The sequence below is a fragment of the Sorex fumeus genome, unplaced genomic scaffold (genome assembly GCF_029834395.1).
Source record: "Sorex fumeus unplaced genomic scaffold, SorFum_2.1 ptg000010l, whole genome shotgun sequence".
Taxonomy (NCBI): Eukaryota; Metazoa; Chordata; class Mammalia; order Eulipotyphla; family Soricidae; genus Sorex; species Sorex fumeus.
In genome coordinates, this window is record NW_026606067.1 from 1,875,260 (window position 1) to 1,901,599 (window position 26,340).

Below are 26,340 nucleotides of genomic sequence, written 5' to 3' on the forward strand. Positions count from 1 at the left end.
GCTGTCTGAGATCCTGGGTGCTTAAATAGACTTCCGGCCACCTGGTGTGTGAGAGCAACTTCTGGGTGCCAGCCTTTGGGAGACCCACCAATGAAAAGGTGTGCAAGCTCCCCAGTTAAAAGCAGAATCCCCCAGTGAGCATGAGTGCAAACAAGGCAAGCGGAGGAGTGTGGACTTCGCGAGCTCTGTGACCACGCTCCACAACCAGGCTTTGTATGTCCCACAGAAGGCAGGATGGGGGTGGGGGGAATAGACAATTGGAAGGGGGGATTTGGAGTTAGACCAAGCTGTGCTAAGAGCTTGGTCCTGGCTCAGTTCTCAGGGGTTACTCCTGGTGGGGTTCAGGGGACCATATGAGGTACCAGGGATTGAACCTGTTGACTGCATACTAGGAAAGTTCCCTTTCCACAGTACTATCACTCAAAATCTGGAAATAAAAATATTTTTAAAAGGTGAATTGAGAGGGCATAGTACAGTAGATGGGGCTCTTGCCTTTCATATAGCTGACCTGGGTTTGATCCCTGATACCACATGTGGTCCCCTGAGCCCTGCCAGCTGTGATTCTTGAGCACAGAGCCAGGATCCAGGAGTAAAGCCCTCAGCACCTCTGGGTGCAGCCCTTGTGGGGGGTGGGGAGGAGATGAATTGAGGGGCCAGAGGGGTAGTACAGGAGCTTGGGCACTTGTCTTGCATGTGGTCGATCCAGGTTCTATCCTGCACCACATTTGATCCCCCCACCCCTGAGTCTTTCCAGGAGTGATTTCTGAGCACAGAGACAGGAGCAAGCTCTAAGCGCTGCTGGCTGTGACCCTCAAAAACCTAACAAACCAACAAACAAGGACCTGCTAGAACTGACATTAAGTGATTTGCTAAATCCAGAGAGAGTGGGATTGACACTAGGCTGGGGGGGGGGAGTGCCTGGGGGGAGACTGGCCAGAGTGGCCCTGGGCATGCAGCACAGCTGCCTGAGGAAGCAGACCCTGAGACAGGATGCCCAGGGGAGAGTTCTAGAACTTTTTGCCTGACCTGGCTGTCTTTGGGTGGCGCTGGTGGCAGTGGCAGCATTTGGTAGGAAGCTGAGTCTTCATCTATAAAACTCATTACTAACCATAATGTACTCTGGGAATGGGTCTGCGGCTTTCAGGAGAAAAGCCAGGTGCCCATGGCACCAAGTGTCATCTACCTTGCTGTAGCAAGTGTCTTCTCCCCTGTACTATTGCTTCAGCCCAGAATCCACTTAGACTCCCATGGTGCGGGGACAGGAGTCTGCTCGCTCCGCCACCACAGCAAGGTAGATGACACTTGGTTACTATGCTACTGACCCAGGTTCAATCCCTGGCATCCCTATGTTCCCCTGAGCACTGCCAGGAGTAATTACTGAGCACAGGGCCAGGAGTAACTCCTGGTCATCGTTAGGTGTGCCCCCACGGTCACGGTCCTCCCGTTGTTCATCGATTTGCTCGAGCGGGCCCAGTAACGTCCCCATCATGAGACTTGTTGTAACTGTGTTTGGCACATCGAATACATCACGGGTAGCTTGCCAGGCTCTGCTGTGCGGGCGAGATACTCTCGGTAGCTTGCCGGGCTCTCCGAGAGGAGTGGAGGAATCGAACTCAGGTCGGCCATGTTGGCTGCTTGTAAGGCAAACGCCCTACTGCTGTGCTATGGCTCCAGCCCTTTTTGTTTTTTTTTGGGGGGGGTGTGCCCCCACCCCCCAAAAAACCCCAAAAAGAAAAACAGAGTCTGGATGAATTCTACCAGCGCCGCTAATCGTGTTAACTAAACAACATTCACACAGTACAAGAGAGAGCGAGGGACGGGAGTGATGGGACAGCACGTGGGGCACTTGCCTTGAACGTGACCAACCGGGTTCGATCCCCAGCATTTCATATGGTCCCCCACACCCTGCCAGAACTAGTTCCTGTGTTCAGGCCCAGGAGTAAGCCCTGGCATCTCCAGGGGTGGCCCCAAACCTTCCCACCCTCCTCCGTCCCCAAATAAAGAAAAGGAAAAGGAGAGAGAGTGAGACTTCAGTCATGAAGAACAAGCAAGAAGGGAACCAGCAGAGGGAGACTGTGAAGAGGGTGGAACTGAGGAGTTAGCAAGGGGGATGGAAGGACCAGGGGCTTAGATTCACCAAAACGCGGGCCACGTGTGAAGACTGACCAGGAGCCTGGGCCCGGTGGTGGGAGGACCTAGGTGATGGGCTGAGGTGTGAGTGGTCACTGCTGGGTCCTGACGGCCCCTCCCCCAGACCACAACACAATAGTGCAGAGACGCTCGTCCTGGGGACAGCGCGGGCGGGTGGCAGCGTGCAGAGCAGGACAAGGCGCCCTTGTGCCCGCTTCAGATGCTTCAGATCCTGGCGCGCCCTCCTGGCCTTGGGGGTGCGCGGAAGTTCCGATCGGGGTGGGAGGAGGCCCGGAGCGCCCACTCACGGCCAGTGCTGGAGCTGGGGTCAGCTGGAGGTCTCCGGGGAGCCAGGGGTGGGGCATGGGGAACCGCGGGTGGGTTTGTGGAGCGGGGAGGGCGCTGGGCTGGGCTGCCCGCGGGGTTCTGGTGGAGCGAGAGGTGTGGCCTCCTTTGAACCGGCGAGGCCCGAGCCTCCGTGCGCGCGCGCCGCCCGGTTCCCATTTGATCCTCGCACAGTGCTGGGGGGTAGGCGAGGAAGGGGTGGTTAGTCCCGTTTCACAGATGAGAACTCAGAGGTTCAAAGCGCGGGAGGGCTTTCCCCGCGGCCACCCAGAGAGAAAGAGGAAGTCTCCGCGTTCAGCCCAGCGCCGGGGGTGGGACAGGTGGGGCGCGGGATGCTGACTCAGGGCGCACCGGGTTCAGGCGCGCGGAGGCCGCGGGACAGTGGGCGTCGGCGCTCTCGGGGCCAGCCCTGCAGCAGGGGCTGCTCCTCTCCTCCTTCCACCAGCTCGGAGGCCCCGACCCCTGGCCCGCGGAGTCCGGAGGCGCGCGCAGGGTCCTGGTCCTCCCAGTGCCCCCATCGACTCAGCTTTTTCTTGAAATTCCATGCATCCTGGGCGTTGGGCCGGGGCCTGGAATGCGCTCCATCGGAACAATTTGTCTTTCATGGAGCGCTGGCCTCAATCACGCTATTGTTCCTTTCCCTTTTCCTGGACCACTCGGGCGGGTCCCGGCGCGGCCAGCCTGTGGGCGTGGGAATGTGGGGCGCAGGCGGGGACGGGCGCCCCCTGGTGGCCGGCGCTGTGCGCTCCCGGCCTGTGCGGCTCCCGGGGCTCGCAAGTGGACTTGCTCCAAAGAAGAAAGAGCAAGTGGACTTGCTCCAAAGAAGTAAGGTTCCCCGGGCCGGCTTCTGCGAGATGGCAGCGCCAAGAAGGGAACGGCCTACCCTTCACTCTCTCCCCCATCTTTCCCTGTGACGTGGCCTTTCTTTTAGGGCGTATAGTCTCCTAGAAGTTCGCTCCAGATCTCCCGGGGATGGCCATGTCCTGGCCCAACTCACCGCTTCCCACCTCCTCTCCTGTCTCCAGGGGAAGCAGGGACAGAGCATGACGGGGAGCACGGCACTGCAGGAAGGGAGCACGCAGGCAGGTCCCCACAAAAGCCCGGGTGCTGTGGTTACAAAGGCAGCGGTCGCAGGTCAGGGTCAGCCCCTGAGCGCCCAACACCTATGCAGCCTTTTGGCAAATTGGCACCATCCCAGTGTGGCCCAGATGCAGCGTCCTGAGGGGGGATGCCCTGAGACTCTCACCCCAATTCCTGCCAGGCAACAGCAGCTATGTAGCTGATTAGAAGGCAGGCCAGCCTGCTAAGCTGTCTGGGACCCCAAATCAGTACTCATGCTGGAAAAATTGAGTTGCTGGGGTCGGGAGGTAGAGGACTGAACTCATGCCTTGTGTGCAAGAGGCCCAGGTTTGAACCCTGAGCACTGCTTGGTGTGACCCTCAAATCAAACAGAGTTGCTCCCCATAGAGGTCCAGCAGATGCGCCTGGAGCTACTGTTTCTCAGGTCTGTTCAGCGCTGGGTTTCACTGGTTGGTGTTTGCTGATGTGCACCTTTAGTGGGTGAGTTCATTGTTGAGATAGCCCCCAATCATTACATGGAAGTACTGTGGGTGTTGCCATAGTACTGTAGATGTTCACTGTGGAGAAGATTCAAACATGGGGATGTTGCCTGTGGAGAAGCGTCTAGTTCAGGGTCTGTGATGCTGCCTATGAGAAGGTTCTAGTTTGAGGATAATGATATTGCCTGTGGAGAAGGTTCTAGCTCAGGGACTGTGATGTTCCCTATGGAGAAGGTTCTAGTTCGGGGACACTGATATTTCCTGTGGAGAACGTTTTAGTACAGGGACTGTGATGTTGCCTATGGAGAAGGTTCTACTTCGGAGACAATGATGTTGCCTATGGAGAAGGTTTTATTTCGGAGACAATGATGTTTCCTGTGGAGAAGGTTCTAGTACAGGGACTGTGATATGACCTGTGGAGAAGGTTCTAGTACAGGAACTGTGATGTTCCCTGTGGAGAAGGTTCTAGTTTGGGGACAATGATGTAGACTGTAACCGAGTCCCCAGGAACTCGCCTCTCCTGGGAGCGGCTCCTGACTCTGTCACGTCCATCCGGTGGTGATTCTCCGGAACACAGCAGAGCTGCACTGTACTCACAGCCTGGCACTGGCTGAGGATCGCTGGGGCACCTTCAGCACTGGCAGTTGCTCTTTCTCCTGAGGGAAAGGCGAGCTCCCAAGGACCTGTGTCTCATAAGGGGCCTGGGATGTACCCCCAGGCCCGGGGGTCTGTCCAGACCTTTTTCCTGTAGCTCTTGTTCACTCCCTTTGATGAGAACAGTGAGGGTCCTCTCAGATGTGGATCCCCAGTGCTCATGAGCACCCCTCATGGGCTGTACGGTGATGCCCACAGTGAGGTGGCAGCTCCTGGGTTGGCGGTGGGGTGCCCCAAGGCTGCCAAAGGTGCCCGTCCAACTCGTCCTGCCACCTGGTGTCTTATCTCCGAAAATGTGGGTGGGGGCACGGGGTCCAATGTGGACATGGAGCTGGTGTGAAGGTTGTAGAGGTTCCCACCGTCAAAACTGGCTGAGAACCAACCAGCATCGTTCCTCAGAGTCTCCCTCTCCCTGTGCTTGCTGCTGGCTGTGTGCTCCAACCTCCAGGGTCCCCATGGAGGTCACCGTCCCCTCCCCATCTCGTGATGCCCTTCAGGAAATGTGGCTTAAACTCAAGTTATGGTTCAATGTAAACTATTGACAAATATATTCTTTCTTAAAAGGAATTTTTGGACCACACCCGGTGGTCCTTAGAGCTTACTCCTGGCTCTGCACTCTGGGATCACTCCTGGAGGGTTCAGGGCATGGGATGCGAGGGATCGAACCCGGGTCAGCTGTGTGCAAGGGAAGAGCTTAACCTGCTGTCCTATCCTCCAGCCTGTTGACATTCTCTTTTTATACAACCGACTTTCTCTGAAGGTGAGTTCGTGTTATTTTTCTTTGCTTAGTTGTCCGAGATTCGTCATCAGAGGGCAGTATGGGGGGAGAGCAGATAAGTTTCAGGGGGTCTGACTGTGCCCCCTCCCTGCCTCTCCCTTTCCTTCCCTTCTCTCTCTTAATCATAGCTTTGGGAGGTTTAACTGCATTGTGTGTTTTTTCTAGATTACTTAAAAAAAGTAATCTATGATCAAATTTTCCTGTTACAGAAATTCTAAAATACTTTGTTTTTATAAACCTTAAATATTTAAGCATTAAGAGTTGCCAAATTTTGTTTTCATGATTTGAGTTACATCTATCACCATATGCTATATTAGAAATTAAAATAGGGAAAATTATAGTAAGCATTTTTTTCTTTGATGCACTTACAAAACTGTTAATGATAGGATTCCAATTGGTTTGGTTTAGTTCTCTTTGAATTAGAGGTTTCCTCCATTTTTGGGGGGAGGGCCTCACCTGGCTGTGCTCAGGTGAGTTACTCCTGGATCTGCACCGAGGAGTCACTCATGGCTGTGCGTGGGGAACCATATGTGATGCCGGGATCAAATCTGGGTAAGGCAAGTGTCCTACCCTCTGTACCATTGCACCAGACCCAGGTTTTCCTTCATTGAATGTGTGAAAAAGCAGGTTGGAAGCTGTGTTTGTGTGAGTGTGTATGAGTGTGTGAATGTGTGATTGTCAGTGTTATGTGAATATGAGTGTTTTTGTGTGGGGGCGGGGGGAGGGAGATAGCTCACGTCTGTGATTCCTGGTGATCAAAGTGGGCCCACTCGAGGGCCAGAATGATAGTATTGAGAGTTGGGCATTTGCCTTACACATATACAACTTGACTTCAATCCCTGGCACCCCAGAAGATCCCATGAGCCCCACCAGGAGTGATTGCTGAGCTCAGAGCCAGAAGTAACATGAGCATCACTGGATGTGATCCCCAAAAAACATAGACTCAGCTTTTTCTCCTGATATAGTTTCAGTTTAGGGTACCACATTCATCTTGTTGACTCACCAAGCTAGAAAATCAGCCTAGAATCTTCTTTCCTCTCCTTACTCCCCAACACGATAAAACGAGGGTCCCATAGTGATGCCACAGGACTCCGCGCCAGGCTGTTTTCACTCGGGGCACCCCAGAGGGTGGTGGATGAGAGCTCTCCCCGCCCCAAGGGACCCGGCCCCGACCTCCACTACCCAACCGCTGCCATGCTCCAGGTCGCTTTCCAGATTGTGCCACACGACACATCGTAAGACACTTTCTACTCATTAGTAGGCAACAAATCATAGAGAGAAATATATATATATATATATATATATATGCCTCTCGGAGAGCCCGGCAGGCTACCAAAAGTATCCCGCCCGCACGGGCAGAGGCCAGAGACTGGCAAGCTCCCTGTGGCGTATTCGATATGCCAAAACCAGTAACTATAACAGGTCTCATTCCCCTGACCCTGAAAGAGCCTCCAATCATTGGGAAAGACGAGTAAGGCGAGGCTGCTAAAATCTCAGGGCTGGGACGAATAGAGATATTACTGGCGCCCGCTCGTGTAAATCTACGAACAAAGGGATGACAGTGATACAGTGATACTCCCCAACACGTAGCTACTCAGTCAGCGGGTGCCAGAGACAGTGCTCCCCTTCCCTGCTGCCACTGTCCCCTGCTCCCAGGACCTCAGTGCCTCTATTCGGTTCTCAGGAGCCCCAACCCTACACCGTTATGCTTCTAGTAGGTTTTAATTGTATTTGTTTCTCATAAATGCCGTGGTTCTTGCTGTCATTACCTCTGGCCTCCAACATTTCCACCCGCGCACACAGCTTTTGTTCTGCCCTTTGGGTGAACTCTCTAGATGTCACATCTGCTGTTACCCTCCTGGCTCCCGGCTGATGCTGGGTTTGGTGACTTGTCATCCTCCATCCACTCAGCTTGTGTCCCACCCCTCACCCCTGCTGGCTGTCACTGTCCTTTACAGCAGCCAGGCTGCCCCTCCCTGGCCCCTTCCTGCCTCTGCTGGTGTTCTTTGAATAGGGCCCGAAGCCCTTTCTCCTTTTCTATAAAAAGCCTGGCCTCAGGGTGTGCGTAGGGGGCACTCTGGGATTTGGAATATTCTCGGTGGGCAAAAACCCAGGAGACTTCCTTCTGCCTGCCTTTCAGTTGGAACAGGGAACAATTCGCCATTTACCAAGCAAGGAGGGTAGACCAGAGGTGCCCTATTCGGACCCCCTGAATTGATCAGTCAACCTCGGGAAGGCTATTTGCCCAGAGGCGGAAGTGTCAGTGAGTGTGAGGATCATTTTGCGCTTCATGAGGCTGTGAAAAATGCTGGCTCCCTGGTTTCCACGAGGCACCCAGGACCCCCAGTACCCTTAAAAGGAGGAAACCCAGTTCCTGAGAATTGTCTGCCCTGCCCCCTCCCATCTCCCACCCCGCCCCTTCTGCTCTACACCCGCCCTCTAGCGTAGGCAGTTTCTCCCGCTGCCCGCTGCCCGCTCTCAACTCAGCCCTGTCCAAGCAACCGGCGCCTCTCCCTGCTAGGCGTGGGGGCCCGCGGTGTCTGTCTTGCAAAAAAGCCCGGTGCCGCCCCCTTCCCTGCATGTGTGTCCTTGAACGAGGTTCAGAGGGTCTCTGGGCCCCATGGAATTAACTGAGCGCATGAATGTTATGCATTTCAGAGAGAAGGTCGAAGTCCTCCGGAGCCAGGATCTCCTTAACCATTTGTTTTGTTTCTTGGCCCCACCCGGCAGTGCTCAGGGCTTACTCCTGGCTCTGTGCTCAGGATTCCCTCCTGGTGGAGCTCCAGGGATGCAGATGGGATGCTGGGGATTGAACCTGGTCAGCCACATGCAAGGCAGGTGCCCTCCCTACTGTGCTATCGCTCTGGTCCCTTCTCTGGTTCAATTTTTTTCTTTCTTTTTTTTTTTTTTTTTTTGCTTTTTGGGTCACACCCGGCGATACACAGGGGTTACTCCTGGCTTCTCACGAAGGAATTACTCCTGGTGGTGCTCGAGGGACCATATGAGATGCTGGGAATTGAACCCGGGTCGGCTGCGTGCAAGGCAAACGCCCTACCCGCTGTGCTATTGCTCCAGCCCTTCTGGTTCATTTTTGAAGCATCACCAACCCGGTTCAGTGCCATGGATCATGGTTTTTCTGGCAGCGGCACCGCGGGCACACAGCACACTCCCCGTGTGGACACGATGTCCCCCTGGACACATGGAGCACTCCCCGTGTGGACACAATTCCCTCCCTGACCCAGAGCCTAGTGAACTCCTGTTTCAGCCCATCAGGGACACTTGGAGGAGAGGCAGGTCTTGTGCACAGACCCACCTGGCATCTCCAGGTCATGATGGGGCAGTGGCAGTTGCCACCTGGGTTTGGGCTTGCCCCAATTCCAGGCCCTGCTTCTCTGGGAGGACTGAAGCCTCCCCCACCCCCTGCCGCACCCAGCAGTTGGCACTGGGTATAGGTATGCCCCCAGCACTGTGTCCTGGCGATGTGGGCAGGGCCAAGGACAGGCTTGGGGTGGGAACCATCCTGCCTGCGCCTGCACTAGGGGAGAGACCCCGAAACTCAGAGGGAGCTTGGTGGAGTTCTGGAGCATTGTCTCGGTGCCCAGAGCACTCAGGCCATTACCCCTCCCCTGGAATTCCTCAGAGCATCAAGTATGAAGCATCAGCACCTATCGTGGTGGCAGGGGAAGGGGACGAAGCAGTGTGAGGCCCCCAAAGTGTGGGGCTGGGGGGAATAGGAAGGGGAGGAGGATGTGAGCGGGCGGCTGCGGGTCCTGGTTTGAGCTGGCCCTGCGGGGGCCGCCAGGACAGGGAGAAAGGGTCCGCTCATGGTTCTGAGTTCCACGTCACCAGCGGGCGCCCAGCAGCCCAGTGGTGGCTTCTGAGCATGGCTGAGGCACTTCGCAGGGACTGAGGGACAGGGGTCCACTCCCAATGCCACTGTCAGGCACTGCTGTGTGTGGGGTCAGCAGGGGCCCAGGCTGGGCTCAGGCTGTACTCATGGCCCAGGCTGACAGTTGGACAAGAGTTGGTTCCTGGGGCAGAGGGGTCCGCAGCCCCCTGCTGGCTCGCACGCTGCTTCTGCCCCTCTGCCTGTCCCAGTGCTCAGCGCCAGCTCCAGCCCTCCTTACCGCAAGGCTTCTGGAGGGCACCCTGTTCTCCTGGAGAGCTGGCCAGGCCCTAGGCTGTCGGGGGGGCTTGGGGGTTCAGTTGGCAGCACAGGGGGGCTGGGGCATGAGGCTGGTCTTTGTTCTCCTTGGGGTTTTTTGTTTTTGTTTTTGCTTTTTGGATCATACCCGGTGATGCCCAGGAGTTACTCCTGGCTCTGCACTCAGGAATTACTCCTTGGCGGTGCTCCGGGGACCATATGGGATGCTGGGAATCGAACCCGGGTCGGCCACATGCAAGGCAAACACCCTACCTGCTGTGCTATCGCTCTAGCCCCTCCTCGGGTATCTTGGCCCCAGAGTTGGGGTGGGGGCGGGTGGAGCTGCAGGAGAAGGCAGCGGGGGTGGGGGGCATGGGGGAGCTACAAGGAGAAGCTTCCCTTGATCTGAAGGCTGAGGGCATGCCCCCCCCCCCCGCCCCACACACACCAGATCTGCGCCTGCTGGTCTCCCCCACACTCACTGGCTGCCACCATCCCCCCTCTGGAGTGAGACCTCATCCCCCATCCTGGCTGCTGTCACTAAGGAATGTTCTGGGGGAGGGAGGGAGGGGGCATCAGTACTCTGGGCCCCATCACTTGCTAATTCAGGGTCCTTTGCAACCCAGACAGCGAAGGATAGCTGCTGACGAGCCACAGGCCCCACCCCCCACCCCCTGGACCTTTCCAGGCTCAGTTCCTCTGGGCAACTCTTCCTGGGCCTCCCAAACCCAGGAGGAGACAATGCTTCAGAGGCAGCTGGGGCCAAAGTGGAACCCCTGAGAGGCCTTCTTTCACCTCCCCGGCTCCAAATCCGCCTGACAACGGGCAAGCCTGGCTCTCAGCCCTCCTCCTGATGACTGTTTTTAATTCTGGAAAATTCTGGAATTTTCTATTGGATTGGAAAGTCTCAGGAGAGCCGGGAGGGCAGGGTCCAGAGGAGCCGTTTCTTGGGGGACGTGACTTCTGGTTGAGGCAGCCTCAGACCCTCCCTGGGCTTAGCAGCGACTAAGGAAAAGGTCTGGGTCTGTCCCCATGGGACCCGGGTCACGCTCAGGTCACTGAGCACCAGCAACCCAGTTTGTCAATGAGAACACCGAGAAGGCCGCAGGTGAGAGTGGATGGGAGCTGAGACCCGAGCTGGAGATGTGGAACAGGCTGGGGACGGGAACCCAGGTGGGGGCCAAATATATCAGCTACACAAGATGACGCCAGCCTTGCTCTCCAAACCCAGGTTCTCCCTTGACTATGTATCTTGTTCATCTTTGTCTTGCTTTGCTTGTTTTGTTTTTGTTTTTATTTGGGCCATACCTGGCAATGCTCAGGGCTTACCCCTTGCTCTTCACTCAGGAATTACTCCTGGTGGGACTCTGGGCACCATATGGGACTCTGGGGATTGAACCTAGGCCGGCCACATGCAAGACGAGCAACCTACCTACTGTACTATTGCTCTGGGAATAATCTTGCTTTTTCCACTCTGGAGAAGCCCGCGTTCTCTTTTGAACACATTTCCTTTCTTCCTTTCCCTCACATCTTTCTAAGAAAATTTCAATAAAAATGATCTTGCTCTTCACCAAAAAAAAAAAAAAAAGATGAATGAGATGGAGTGTTTGCTTTTTTTCCCCCTTCTTTTTCTTTCTTTCTGCCACACTTGGCTGTGCTCATGTCTTACTCCTGGCTCTGTGCTCCTGAAAGGGAGCAGGAGAACAGGCAGGGCAAGGTTGGAGATGCCCTGAAGAGTTACCTGGTTTGGAAGATCTCAGGGTGGCCTCGAAAGTGCCTGGCAGCCTGGTCCCTGATGGAGCGGGGCAGCAGGAGACAATCACCTCAGCATCCACATTCTTGGAGTGTCATAAAGCAACGCTCGCCCACCTATGTTTGTGAAAACGGTGGGGGAGGGGGGGAGACTTCTGTCTTTCTCTGCAGTACTGCTTCAGGAGACCGCTCCCTTAATCGGGCATCATCCCTGCCTCCCTTTTCTTTTCCTTAATCCAAGGAATTGGGCCATTTGGTCTCCAGCCCCTTGCCTCCAGCCCGACTGCTTGAGGGCAAGAACCCGAGCACCTGTACCCACTATAGCACTCGAGGGTCCCCTGTTTTTTTTTGGGGGGTCACACCCAGCAATACACAAGGGTCGCTTCTGGTTCATGCACTCAGGAATTAGTCCTGGCGGTGCTTGGGGGACCATATGGGATGCTGGGAATCGAACACCAGTCGGGCGCGTAAAAGGCAAACACCCTACCTGCTGTGCTATTGCTCCAGTGCCCTGTCGCGGGTCCCCTGGCTGGGCTCAGGGGACCATATGTGATGGTATGGGTCACACCCGAGTCATCTGCATGCCAGGTGGGCGCCTCCCTACTCACCTGTCACTCCAGTCACCCAGCGTCAGCATCTTGCACATAGTGGCACACAAAATGGATTCCAAGAGGGAGAGAGCAGCTCCTGCAGGACGTCAGATGAGGGCTGGGAGGGCAGGAGAGGGAGTTTGAGTAGGGGCGGAGTCTGGACTCAAGGTGGCAGGGAGGAGGTGCCCAGTCTGGCCAGTTCAGCCGTGGGAGCTTCCTGGAGGCTCCACCACACCCAGTTCACTTGCAAGCAGCCCGGGGCTGCCTCTGTGAGGGCTGAAAGCTGAGATGTGTGTGTGTGTGTGTGTGTGTGTGTGTGTGTGTGTGTGTGTGTGTGTATGTGTGTGTGTGTGATGGTGTGGGGCCAGCAGTGGAGTAGGGGCCAGAGGGATCACCCTAAGGGCTAGAGAGCAGGCTTTGCACCCAGAGACCCAGGTTCAATTCCTGACACCACCTAGTCCCCCAACACCATCAGAAGTGACCCCAGGCACTGCCAGGTGTGGCCCCAGACCTCTCCAAATGGCTTCTTCTCGCTGGACAGTCCTTGGTTGCGTTTTAACATACTCTGGGCTTCTGGGAAGAGCTGACCCTGGGGAGGCTGGATTCTGGCCAGGGACGCAAGAGCATGGGGGCGCTGAGGAGACCGCCCTGGGGACCCCCAGCCCTTGCAATTTTCCCTGGCAGGTCCCACGCACAGCCCCGATGCCAGCAAGGCGGCGGCTGTGAGAGCTCCCCACCACGCCATGAGTCACGGCCTTCAGGACTCCGGAGGGGGGGCTCAGGGCCTGGAGGGCTGCTCCCTCCTGGAGAAAATCTGGGGGAGTCTGTTTCCGCTCCCACCAGCTCTCCTCATGGCCCCAGCTTTGTCTTCAAGGCTGCATGTGTGTGGGGTCTGCTCCTGCTCCCATGCCCACCCTCCGCCTCTGGTGGGGGGGACCCTGTGGTGGGGCTGGGCCACTGGGAACCCAGGGCCTCCTCCTGCCTCTGGCTCCTTCATGCCATTCCATCTGCCTCCTGGTCACCAGGGGAGGTGTGGGGGTAACCAGAGCCGGCCCTGAGCAGAGTGGCGCCCCACTGCTCAGGCGGCGGCGCGGGGTCAGTCTGGGGATGCAGCAGGGCACCTGCTGGATGGTGTGGGGCTGGACACAGGGCTGGACGTGGGCCTCTGCGGGGGAGAGAGGCAGCTGAGCCAAAGTGGGAAGAGACGCATCGGCCAGTGTCAGAGGCCCGGCCCCGCCCATCACACCTGGCTAAGTTCTGACCCCGTGGCCTTTCCCTTCCACCCCTATAGTCATGTCCACCCTCTCGGCTCTTCTGTATGTCAATCGGTTCTTTTTGAATTCTTTTATTTGTTTTGACCCTGAGTTCGATTCCTCCTCCCCACTCGGAGAGCCCAGCAAGCTATCGAGAGTATCTCACCCGCAAGGCAAAGCCTGGCAAGCTCCCCGTGACGTATTCGATACTCCAAACACAGTAACAAGTCTCCTGATGGAGACGTTACTGGGCTCGCTCGAGCAAATCGATGAATAACGGGAGGACAGTGCTGCAGTGCTACAGTGTGTTTTGGCCCACACCTGGCTGAGCTCAGGGCTTACTCCTGGCTCTGCGCTCAGTGGTCACTCCTGGCGGGCTCGGGGGACCCCATGGGATGCTGGGGATCAAGCCCGGGTGAGTTGCAGCACCTACCTGCTGTGCTGCCGCTCTCCCCGGCCCCAGCAGCCTGTTCTTCTGTCTGTCCTTCCCCGAAGCAGGGTGATCTCTGCACAGTTCATCTTTGGAGTGTGCGGTCAGAGTAAGGGCCTGTACAAAAGTGAATGAGGGGCTGAGAGATGATCTAGCGGCGAGGGCACTAGCCTTGTATGTGACCGAACTTGCAAACAGGTATGATTCCAGGTACCCCATAGGGTCCCCCGCGCCCCACCAAAAGTGATCCTTGAGCACAGAGCCCTGAGCACTGCTGGGTGTGGCCCATCCCTCACTAGCTCCCCCACCCCCAAAGAAATAGAAAAAAGGAAAGTGATTGTATCAATGATCAGCCCACGCAATCCAGGCGGCTGAGCCACCTACCTGACCTGCCCAGCCCACCGGACTCCCCAGCTGTTCCAGGGCTGGCAGCTGCTCTTGTTTGCAGGCTCGCCCTGATGCAGAGTCCTTCACTGCCTGCCCTGACCTTCCTCTCTGACACTCCCAAGCTGACCCCGGCAGAGGCTGAGCCTCCTCCTGACGGCAGGGCCTTTGCCTCTGTGGGCACCATTGCGGGCTCTCCTAGTGCCCCCCGCTCACCTCTGTTTCCCCCCCACTCAGGGACTTTGGTGGGTTCGTTCCCCCCCCCCCCCCAGCTGCTGGTGTGGCCTTTCGGTGGCAGCTCCAAGGGGTAAGGAGTCGCGGGGTCCTGGCCAAACTGGTCCCCCGGGGCTGAGTGGTAATCGCGTGGGATTAGCGCAGCGGGCATTGTCTCGCTCTGACTGCAACGGGTATTAGGCTGATGGAGACAACAGGCCTAAAAATACGCGAGAACAGGTGTGGGCCCTCAGGCACGGGTGCCTCTGCCTGCTCAGGATGGAGACAAAGGGCAGAGGGGGAAGATGCGCCCCAAATCCCAGTTCCAGGCAGGGGATGTGGGGGGCCTTGAGACCTGCGAAGTCTGTCTTCTGGGACCCCCCACCGGAGGGTTCTGCCCCAGGAGAGCAGCCCCGGCACCCACCTGACCCAGTGTCATGTCACTGTCTCCATCGGAGTGTTTGGGGCCAGAGCCATGGAAGATTCCAGATGGTGCAAGGTGGAGCTTCATCCACTCAGCCTCAGGAGCCAGGGCTTGGGGCGAGGGCTGTACTGGCCCTTCTAAGTGCCACAGTCCCTCTCCCTAGAGACCTTTCCAGGACCCTGTTGGTGCTTGGTGCGTTCCTTCTTTTATTATTATTATGATTTTTTTGGTTTTTGTTCCTGGGCCAAACTAGGTGATGCTCAGGGGTTACTCCCCACTCCGCACTCAGGGATCATTCCTGGCAGTGCTCGGGGACCACATGGGATGCCGGGATCAAACCCAAACCCTCGTGTGCAAGGCAAATGTCCTACCTGCTATAGTACCGCTCCAGCCCCGGAGGCCCGGATGTTCTTTCCCTCATGTTCAAGCTGCCTTACTCATCCGGTGCCTCCCGGGCTTGATCTGTGTGGACACCTGAGCCTTACACGGGCATCCAGTTCGTGTACCTGTGGGTGTCTGGGAGGCAGGTGGTGTGTCCGCGGTTGTGAGTGTGTCTGCTGTGAGGGTTGTGTGTGTGTGTTCTGAGAGGTGTGGGAGGGTTGCCATGGTTGTATCTGATGTGTGTGTTTGTCCTGAGAGTTAATGTGTGATGGGTGCATGTGATCTTCTGTGTGTCACTCTGAAAGAGATGTGGTGTATGTGTGTGTGTGTTGATAGGCCTGAGAGGTGAGTGTGTGTACTTGTGTGCTCTGAGAGCTCTGTGTGTGTACATCTGAGATGCATGTGTGTATGTGTGTGTGCTCTAAGAGATGTGTGTACATGTGTATGTGTGTGTGCACCCTTAGAGGTGTGTGTGTGTGTCTGTTTTGAAAGCTAAGTGTGTATGTGTGCTCTGAGGTGTGTGTGTTTGTGTATGGTGAGACCTGAGAGGTGGGTATGCGTGCGTGTGCATGTGTGTGTATGTGTGTGATGAGACCTGCAAGGTATGTGTGTGTGTGTGTGTGCTCTGAGGGTTGTGTTTGTGTGTGTGTGGTGAGACCTGAGAGATGGGTGTGTGTGCGTGTGTGTCTATGTGTGTGTGGTGAGACCTGAGACGTGTGTGTGAGTGTGTGTGTGGAGTGAGACCTGAGAGGTGTGTGTGTGTGCGCATGTGTGTTTGTGGTGAGACCTGAGAGGTGTGTGTATGTGTGTGTGTGCGCACGCGCGCCCTGTGGGGGTGGGACGGTGAGCAGCCAGGGGCAGTGGGCTGTGCTATTTTTACCGGCCAGTTGCCGCAGGCCAGATTCTGCTCGCTCCCCTCTGCTGTCCCCTCAGTCCAGCCCAGACAGCAGCAGCCCCGCTCCTGGACAAGACGCAGTGAGTATCTGTGGCCTCCCTGGGGATCGGGAGCCCAGAGGCCCTGGGGCTGCGGGGAGGCCGGCCTGGCTGTGGCTGTTGGGGTCCCCTCCTAGTGACCCGGCCCCTGTTCTTTGTCCCATATGAGCTTCTTTCCTCCTCCCGCAGATGTGGTGGAGGGGCTACCCCCAAGCTGGGATTGAAGAGCGAACCCCAAGGGAGCTCTTTGTTTGCCCACAGGCCGGGGAGGGTCGCAGGGAGGGGTCTTGGGGACCAGGGGGCACGCAGCAGGTGGCACTAGACAGTGTAGGACAAGTGTGGAGAGCAGCCCCTGAGCATTGGGGGGCAAAGGACCCCCAGCCCCGCTGAGCCAGTGTATGCTTTACCTCTTTGTTCTTTGCCTTGGCGGGAAGTGCTTGCCCCTTCCCCTGCACCTGGGGGGGGGGGGGTTACCTGACTGTCCCCTACTGGGCCAGGGGCCAGCCCCTCTCCCCACTCCTGGTTCCAGCCCTTGCAGCCGGTGGTGGCGAGTGGGGCGCCCTTGGGGGAGGCAGATGCTGACGGCACTTGGAGCTGGAGCCCAGGCATCTGTGAGCACCTACTGACTGGGGGCTTGGAGCTGGGGTTCTCTGTATGGTGGGGTGACAGTGGGGGGGCGGGCTAGGCCACATCTGTGCCCGGGTCGGGATCAGGCCCTGGCAGTTCTGAGATTAGGGCTTTAGTGTTCCAGGGCTTGTGGTGAGGCTGGGGTGTCCTTGAACTGGAGTCCAAGGTCAGGGCTGGAGCCTAATGAAAATGTGTTCCTGGGCTGGTATGGTGCTTGCCTGGCATGCAGCCAACTCCAGGTTCAATCCCCGGAACCCACTGTGGTATCCCGAGCACCACCATGTGTGCCCACCAACTCCTTAACACACACACACACACACACACACACACACACACACACACACACCCCTAGTCTCATAGTCCAGTTGGCTCCACTGTGGCCCAGGAGTGTGGGGAAGGGAGAGGCCAGTCAAGTCTGCGGTTGCTAATTGTCCCCTTGCTGGGCGGAATGCTGCCTTTTCCCTCCAGACTCTCAGCCCCTGTTGCTATCTCAGCTTCTGCTATCAGCCCGCCCTCCCCCCAGCTTGCCTTCCCGGGACCTGTCAAGGGGTCCCGGCTGGCGGATATCACAGCCCAGACTGAAGACCTCCTGGTCTGGCATTTGTCAGAGGGGCAGGCTGGACAGCAGGCCCCAGAGCTTGGCAGGAGGCCTAGACAAGCCTGGGCAGGTGGGCCCCAAGCTGGTGGGGATGGGTGGACATGGCCGAATGCCCACTGATGGGGAGGCACGTCCCTGGCCAGTTGAGACTCATGGCCAGCATTAGAGGAGCAGCAGGATGCACAGACAGAGCCGTGATGATGGACAGACAGCCGGGGCGGGGGCTCTTGGCCAGCTCCTGTTTCTTTGTGGATTTCCTGGGTGTCTCTGGACAAGAGCGCCCCTAGAATGAACAGCTGCTGATAATATCTAATTTCAGCTAAGTATCTCAGGAATGTGCTGCCTGGCCCCTATCTTCCCCTCTGTGCCCCAGGGGACAGCTGAGACTCTGGGGTCACACTCCTGTCCCCCGTCCCCAGCCCACGCCTCCCTCTCCACTGAAGGCAGAGACAAAGGGGGTAAACCCAAAGACTTTTTGATGGGACAATCAGGGGGTGTTCTGGGAGCAGGAGGGTCACTCACGGGTGCCAGAAACCGAGAAAAGGGGCACAGAGGTGGTAAACTCTTGCTCCTCCTTTACAGATGTTATTTATTGATTGATTTGGGGCCACACCTGACTCTGCCCTCAGGAATCACTCCTGGCAGTGCTTGGGGGACCAGATGGGGTGCTGGGGACCAAACCTGGGTTGACTGCGTGTAAGGCAAGTGCTGTCCCTGCTGTTCTATGGCTCTGGCCCTGCCATTATTTTTTTGTTTGTTTGTTTGTTCTGTATTTTGCTTTTTGGGTCATACCCAGCGATGCTCAGGGCTGACTCCTGACTCTGCACTCAGAAATGACTCCTGGTGGTGCTTGGGGGACCATATGGGATGCTAGGCATTGAACTCGGGTTGGCTGTGTGCAAGGCAAACGCCCTACCCACTGTGCTATCGCTCCAGCCCCTCTGCCGTTATTCTTTAGACTCTGCTTTCCCCATTCCCAAGCAGGCTCTTGAACCATACCAGACCCACCCTGTGCTCCATGGTGCCCTCCCCCAGCCCACCAGTCCAGTGGTCTCACTCCTTCTCTGAGCTTGAGCATAGCCCCTCCGCCTCTCTGAGAACTCTGACTTGGTGGGGATGAGCATCCCCTTGGGCTTTGGAACCTTCTGCTCCCTAGATCCCTCTCCTTGGGCCCCAGGGGCTCCCAGCTATGCTCCAATAACCCGGCACCCCTCTGGTCACCCCTTCACCTACAGACGAAGCTCCTGTAGTAGGTGGAGCTTATTTTGCTCCCAAAGAAAAATTTAGTTTGAATAAAGAGTTCAAGAGTGAAATTGTGGGCTGGACAAATCGATAGGGCGTTTGCCTTGCACGTGGCTGACCTGGGTTCGATTCCCAGCATCCCATATGGTTCCCTGAGCACCGCCAGGAGTAATTCCTGAGTGCAAAGCCAGGAGTAACCCCGTCAGGTGTGACCCAAAAAGAAAAAACAGAGTGAAATAGTAAACGGAAACAACTCATGGAACCCTCAATTTTTCAGAGAGATGAACTGGTCAGGGAAAAGATTCCAGTAGAAATAGAGTTTGCTCTGCTACTCACCCTTAAGTTCCTCCAGGAAGGGCTGACTCAGTGGTCCCCCAAACCATCTGTGAGTGATGCTCCCTGGACAATCAGAGCCCACCAGGTGCAAAGCCTGCACTTGTCCCTGTGTTCCCCCCTCCCAGAGCCGTCGTCTTCCAGGTCTTTCCCTCTGAGACCATCACTGACCAAGCGTCCTGGGTGATGAAGCCCCACATCCCCATTCCAGTCCTCTTCTCTGGGCTTCCATCTGCCCCCTACAGGGGTTGACCAATTCTCCCCAGGATGGTCCAGCAAGAACTTCCTTTAGGCTCTGGGTGTGCGTGAGGCACTATTGCACCAGTAGCTTTTTTGTCTTGCGACACTTTCAGCAAGGACAGACTCAGGACTGAGCCGGCCCCATGGGCTGGATCGCACCCCTCCTACAGAACCAATTTTGGTTCTTCCCTTGTTCTCTGCCTTGCCATCTTCTCTCGCGTGAGTGAATGAACAGAAAAGAAAGACTAAGGGGACAAGCGTGTCTGCCCTCTGGACAGCCTGGGCGGCAACTCTCCCAGGCTGACACCCACATAGCCCCTGGTCTGGCAGGGGTGGGCGGGTGGAGGGGCAGGTGGGGTAAGTTTCTCTCATTGTTGGATTGGAGAGATAGTCCAGCTGGAAGGGAACTTGCCTTGCATGCAGCTACCTGGATTCAATCCTTGGCTCCTCAGCGGGTCCCCTGAACCTGCTAGGAGTGACCCCTGAGGGCAGAGCCAGCCCTGAGAAACCAGGAAGTGGAAGAAAGAAGGAAGGAAAAAGAAGGAAAGAACTAAGGAAGGAAGGAAGAGAGGAGGGAGGGAAGGGAGGAACTAAGGAAGGAAGGAAGGAAAGAAGAGGGAGGAGGAAGGAATGGAGGAAGGAAGGGAAGTAGGGTGGGAGGGAGAGAGGAAACAAGTGAGGTTTTCTTTCTTACCATGGATGGCTCTCTCTCTACCACCAGGCGCCGCTGCTCCACCACCATAATGCCGGAAGTGTGAGTACCCCCCCCTCCCCAACCCTCCACCCTGCCTACTGCACATTCCAGCCTCATAGCTGAGACACCATCTGTTCACCCCTGAAGCTGCTCATAGGAGACCGGGTCATAGATTAGGAAAAGCCTGAGCATCTGGGGTCTCAGCATCTCCAAGCCCCCCCCCCTTAAGTAGAACTCACATGCCCAGGACGCCAGGAGAGCTCTGGCCAGGCTCCTCTGAGGCCTCCAGGCCCTGATCTTACACCCTCTGGACAGTGGAAGCTGGACCTAGTGTCATTTGCTTGACCTTCACCGTCCATTTTCCAATTGTCCAGTTTCTTCCACTGGAAACTCCCAGTAGTCCAAGGGGCTCTGGACTTTCCTGCTGTCCCCCTGGAACCATGAGCCTACCCTTGAGCCTGCTGCTTCATTTCCTTGGGGGCACAGTCACGCCCCCATCCCCAAGATTGCCCCCGAGTCCTGCCACTGCAGAGATTGTATTCTTGTTCATTCTCTCTGTGTTCTCTCTCCCCCACACCCCATCCTTTCTGCCGTGGATGACAAAGTGAGGTGAGTGTTATTGGGGGAGGGAGACAGGGGAGGGGTCTTTGTTCTGGTGATGTCTTCACACTAGTGAAAGTGGGGCGGGCATTGAGGAGAGGAGAGAACCCAGGTTTAGTTTGGGGAGGGGGTTGCCCCATGGTTGAGCAAGTTCCTAGGTGATCAAATATTGTGGGGGTGCAGAGAGCTGGGAATCCAGTACCCAATGCCCCTGGGGACAAATCTGGGTATGTCTGTGCTCCCCCTCTGCACTTTGTATCCTCAATGGGTGCAGGGGCTCCTTATCATGCAGAGTGCTCAAACAAACATATTGTCGTGTTTCCAAAGGTGGTGCACAATCTCACTCTGTCTGTGAGGACTCTGTGACCTAACTAACATGGTCTCAGGGTCCTTCTGCTCACACAAGGAAGGAGGTACCCATAGAGGCTTTGCAGCCAGGCAGTACCTTGTAGGATTCCATCAGTGTTGCAAGGGTTTGAACCCCAAGGTCAAGGTCGCTGAGTCACTGGATTTCAGGAGTCAGAGGGCAAAGATGAGCTTTTAAGGCCTCTAAGGCAAGGGTTGTGGGTGCAATTTAACTCGGCCAATGCAGATTTTCTGTTTTATACACTCTGTGTCACCAACTCCCTTCCCTCTCTCCCCTTCAGAGAAAATCCAAGATCACTGCCTCCCGCAAGCTCCTGCTGAAGGTGAGGGTGGTTGCTGGCTCTGGGGGGGCATCCAGAGGAAGGCGGTGGGGTTCAGGGCACACACCGGGGTGTGTGGAGGGTGGCCAGGAGATCCCAGTCCTCACTGAGGACTGGAGCTGGATACTCAGAGGATGGGAGCCTTGAGCTGCTGTATCTCCGGCTTTCTGCAAGGGGGTAGCAGCTAGTGTCAGGTGGCAGCTGGGTATGAGCAAAGGGGCTGACTCTGTTATGGAAGTTTCTTTCTCTGGATCCAGCGTCCTGGATGGGCAAGAAGGTGTGTGGCCAGCAGTGTTTGGCTCCCTTCCTGCCCTCCTTGGCCGGAGCCCAGGTCTGTCCTTAGAAGCTGACTAGCTCTGATGCTCCCAACGCTGCCTGGTCCGAGGATTTCCCCATATGAGAATTCTGGGCCCCCAGAACTGCCCGCCCTGGAAGTATGGAGCCTGCAGGAGCAGGCTGACCAGGCTCTGCCCTTCCAGAGCCTGATGCTGGCCAAGGCCAAGGAGTGCTGGGAGCAGGAACACGAGGAGCGCGAGGCGGAGAAGGCCCGCTACCTGGCCGAGCGCATTCCCACGCTGCAGACCCGCGGCCTGTCCCTCAGTGCCCTTCAGGTGAGCAGCCTTGGGTAGGGATCAGGGGCTACAGGTAAGGGGTAAGGGGGCTGGAGGCAAGGGAACTCAGGTTGGAGGGTGCTGGCGGGGGAGATCCCAGGGTGCTGGTGGCAGGAAGTTAAACTAGCAGAGTCAAGTGGTTCTTTCTTTACAAGGTGAGACTCCTCTCTCTCTCTCTCTCTCTCTCTCTCTCTCTCTCTCACACACACACACACACTCCACATCACCCCTTATACACGCATCATATAATCTCCACACACACAGACACACATACCAAACACACTCCCATACATACAACACACACACTCACATATACATACCACACACACGCCCACATACACATAACATACACACACTCCATGCGACCCCTCCCATCTACCCACAACACACAACCCTCATAAACCTCTTTAAACACCCCCACATAGACATACCAACCCATACACTAAACGAAACTGGGTGTCGAGAATCACCAGCAGTCAGCCTTAGGTGCTAAACACCATGTGGGAGCCACACTGCCCCGAAGTGAAGAAATCTTTAAGAAAACAAGGATTTTGGGGGGAGCCGGGGGAGGGTTGGAGCCATAATACAGTGGGTAGGGTGCTTGCCTTGCATGCGACCAACCTGGATTCTATCTCCAGCATCCCATATGGTCCTCTGAGTCTTCCAGGAGTCATTCCCAAGTGCAGAGCCAGGAGTACGCCCTGATCACCACCAGGTGTGGCCCAAAAAGCAAAACCAAACCAACAGAACACTGAGAACATTGGGGGAAAGAAGCGGTATCTGGAGAAGGATTTACAGGGAGCTGGTCAGAGGCACTGGGTTGGAGGGTGACTTTACCCTCACCCCCTCCTGTCTGGCTGCTCCCCAGGACCTGTGCCGGGACCTGCATGCCCAGGTGGAGGTGGTGGACGAGGAGAGATACGACATTGAGGCCAAATGTCTCCACAACACCCGGGAGGTGAGCCTGGACCAGGGTGCATGTCTCATCTGGGGCTGGGTCCTGGGGTGGCAGTTATGGCCCTAGGATCCATCCCTCTGCAGCACCTGGGAGATGGGTACTTAGCAGGAAACGGGCCCATCACGACGGGCAGAGAGAAGCTGCCTGCACTCTGCCTCTGGGGAGTCGCCCTTCGTGTACCCACACAACCACCCACCCCTAAAGACTGCTGCCTCCATGAGGGGTTCAGGTACCCCAGAAGCCTTGCTCGTCTGCACACCATGGGGAGTGCGGGTGCTTTTAGCTGAGCTTCATTCAGTCCCGCAGTGGTGCACTCTGGCCCTCACTCCAGTGTCCGCACTCCCTCCTAGGTGTGCGGGGTCCTTCGCTCTGTCGGATGAGAGGGGTCTGGGGGTGGAGGGGCCGCACCTGGCGCCTGTTCAAGCTGCAAGTGGGGAGAGAGAGTCCAGCAGACACTTGTGCTTCTCATTTCTCCCCCCACCCCCAGGAATGGGCCTTCCCAGAATCATGGGGGTTACTCAGCCCGATGGGAGGCAAAGTCCTGAAGGAACTGCTCTGAGGCTCAGGGAGGGACTGTGAGGAGCAGGGGTGAGGCCACAGGGCTCAGACCCCACACCATTGGGGTCTAACTTCGCCTGTGCTGAGCCTGGTGGGGCTGCTTGATTGGGATGGCTGAGGGCTCGATCTATCCATCATTCCCCCTCCCCTCTCCCTCTCTCCTTCCCTCCCTCCCTACTTTTCTTCCTCCCTCCCTCCCTCCCTCCCTCCCTCCCTCCCTCCCTCCCTCCCTCCCTCCCTCCCTTCCTTCCTTCCTCAAATGTGTTGGCTCTTTGCAATCTGGAGGATGCACCTGCATATTCCAGGAAGACTATTTGGAGGCTGAAGAATTGGGCATGTAGGTCTGGAACTCTAGAAGTCTGAGATTCTCAGGAAGGGTTACTCTGTGGCTGGCCCCACTCCAGTAAGCCTTGGCATCTGCACCCCTGCAGATTAAGGACCTGAAGCTGAAGGTGCTGGACCTCCGTGGCAAGTTCAAGCGCCCACCCCTGCGTCGGGTGCGGGTCTCGGCTGATGCCATGCTTCGGGCGTTGCTGGGCTCCAAGCATAAGGTGTCCATGGATCTAAGGGCTAATCTCAAGTCTGTGAAGAAGGAGGACACAGAGAAGGTGAGGGCCCTCTTCTTGGACCCTGTCACCCTGGTCCCACCAGCCTGCACTCAAAATCCCCACATATGGTCAGAGGCAGGTCCCGGAAGCTCCCAGCAGAGGTCAGAGAGCCTGTTAGAACATTCTAGAACAGTGACCAGAGCGATAGAACAGTTGGTAGCACGCTTACTTTGCATGCAGCTGACCCAAGTTCAATCCCTGTTATCCCATATGGTCCCCTGAGTACCGCCAGAAGGTATTCCTGAGTGCAGAGTAACCCCTGAGCATCACAGAGTGTGGCCAGGGGGTGGGGGTGGGGGGAAGAACAATCTAGAACCTTCCAGTTCTATCAGTGGGTTAAGTCTGTTTTGGGAGAATGAAGAGAATGTGCTGGCTGTTCCCAGTCTGAGGACGGAATAGGGACGCCAAGAAAGTCAGACCAAGGGATGAAGTAGCATCAGGCACTCAGTGTGACGAGCATGTGACTTTGGGGCCAGTGGGTCATGGGAGCATGAGGAGACAGGCTCTCAGGAACTGGAGCCCTGAGTTTGGTCACTCGTAGGAATTTGGGTGAAGGGCCCTGCGGCCTGGGCCCTGGAGGCGCTAAGGGCAGAGGTGGCAGGAGGCGTGTGGGCAGGGTAGGAGCCGCTGCTCTGAGCAGTAGCGTCTGACCAGGGCTGTCGCAGGGGTGAGGCTGAGCTGCCGTGCAGAGTGGGGACCCACCGGCCTCCTTTCTCAGAACCTTGGCCAAGTCCAGACCCCCAACTCCCTCAGTGGGTGCGGGTGGGGCTGGGGAGGTGTGTGTCTCGATTCATCTTTGGGGGTTTGACTGACTTTCTCTCAGCCCTTTCTCGTGCTCGGGTGTCCCTGAGGGTCTCCGGGTCTAAGCACCACTGACGCGCGTGTGTCCCGCCTGCAGGAGCGGCCTGTGGAGGTGGGTGACTGGAGGAAGAACGTGGAGGCCATGTCTGGGATGGAAGGCCGGAAGAAGATGTTTGACGCAGCCAAGACTCCCGCCACCCAGTAGAGGTATCCGAGAGGGGCCCCATGTCTCTGCATGTATCTGCACGTCTCTCTCTGTCTCTGCATACCTGCACATCTCTCTCATCTCTGTGTGTCTCTGCACATCTCTCTCTGTCTCTATGTGTCTCTGTCTCTGCATCTGTTTGTTTCTTTCTCGTCTCTGCATCTCTGTGTGTCTCTCTCATCTCTGTGTCTCTGCATGTCTCTCATCTCTGTGTCTCTGCAATCTCTCTGTCTCTGTGTGTCTCTCGTCTCTGTGTCTCTATGCATCTCTCTTGTCTCTGCATCTCTGTCTCTCTGTCTCTCTCTCTCTCTCTCCCCCCCACCTCTCTCATGTCCTCAGAGCCCGCAGCCTCATAGGGTGTCCAGCAGGTGGGGAGCTGGGCCAGGTTGGAGCTGCTCTGGGCCTGTCTGTTCCCCTCAGATGTACAATTGGGGGCTGCCAAGGTCAGTGGTCCCAGGAGTGGTCCCAGGGCTCCCAGCATGGACTCTTTCCAAAGTGAAACTGTAGGGGTGGGGGACCCGTGGATGCAAGCGTTTGAGAACCACCGCCTCGGTCAGTGGGGGCCTTTTTCCTGCCAGGGGCCATTTGAATATTTACATTGTCCCTCAGTACAGGCTGGATGGTACAGGGGACTCGTTTGGAGGCTGAATTTGGGGTGTAGATCTGGAACTCTAAAAGTCTGAGATCCTTGGAAAGGGTTGCCCCATGGCTGGGCCCCTTCCAGGGAGCTTGGTGTCTGCACCCCTGCAGCCTGAGGGCCAGGCTGAAGGCACTGGACGTCCATGGCAGTACAGGCCACGGCAGCTGACAGGAGCATCCTGTCCCATCACGTCCTCAGGGTTTGGAGGCCAAGCAGGCCCCACCCCTGGCTAGCTGATCTCTGCGGCCCACCAAGGCTGACTCTCTGGAGGCCAAGTTCTTTCAAACTCTTCCCGGGATGCCTTGCCAAGTGCCCAGCGCTCACGGTCCTCCTGGCAGAATTGGTGGCAGGGGGTTCCACTGAGGACAAGTGCCCACACTTCTGGTGGGCAGTGCTGAGGAAGTGGCACCACTGGGCCTCGTCGGACCCTTCAAGTTAGGAGGGGTGGGTGTGGGCCAGGCTCGGGCAACAGAGGCCCAGAAGCGGGGGTGAGCCCAGGGGCCAGGAGCTGCTGAGCCCAGCTAGAGTGTGCGGGCCGGGGAGCCCGAGCCTTCCTGGGCTGCAGACACTCGGACACTCGACAGGGACACCGAACGCTGACCCCAGGGCGCAGTGTCTGAGGGCTCCTGCCTTTGTCGCCACAGGCCGTCACCGCACTTCCTGCACCTCCAGCCTGAGCACCCGCCTTTGCAGAGTGTGGAAGATCTCAGCCCGCCCCAGCATGGCCCTCCCACCCACGCCCCCCGCCTCCAGCTGCTGTGACGCGAAGTGGCCCCCATGTGCTGTGGCCTCTCCATTAAATGCCCAGTGTCCCCTATTTGTGCTACCCTGGACCTGAGTCCTGGGAAGAATGGGAAGAGGGGTCTGTGAAGTGGGGTGGGGGCGGTCTGTGAAGTGGGGGTCTGTGAAGACAGGGTTGGTAAAATGGGGATCTGTGAAATGGGGGTCTGTGAAGATGATCAGTGAAGT

General features: G+C 56.8%; 1 protein-coding gene across 1 annotated transcript; it reads left to right on the forward strand.

Moving 5' to 3' along the window:
- Positions 1-19,753: 19,753 nt before the first annotated feature.
- TNNI1 (troponin I1, slow skeletal type) lies at positions 19,754-26,123 on the forward strand. Its single transcript, XM_056110526.1, has 7 exons — positions 19,754-19,764; positions 20,897-20,993; positions 21,470-21,601; positions 22,470-22,559; positions 23,549-23,725; positions 24,624-24,733; positions 26,016-26,123. Exons 1-6 carry the CDS (start codon positions 19,754-19,756, stop codon positions 24,729-24,731), a joined length of 615 nt encoding a protein of 204 aa, XP_055966501.1. The 3' UTR covers positions 24,732-24,733; positions 26,016-26,123.
- Positions 26,124-26,340: the final 217 nt, after the last annotated feature.

Bases quoted from the DNA above. Each gene is read 5' to 3' on its own strand.
- TNNI1 (XM_056110526.1), top strand. The intron at 21,602-22,469 runs GTGAGCAGCCTT...GCTGCTCCCCAG, and splicing joins TGTCCCTCAGTGCCCTTCAG to GACCTGTGCCGGGACCTGCA. The intron at 23,726-24,623 runs GTGAGGGCCCTC...TCCCGCCTGCAG, and splicing joins AGAAGGAGGACACAGAGAAG to GAGCGGCCTGTGGAGGTGGG.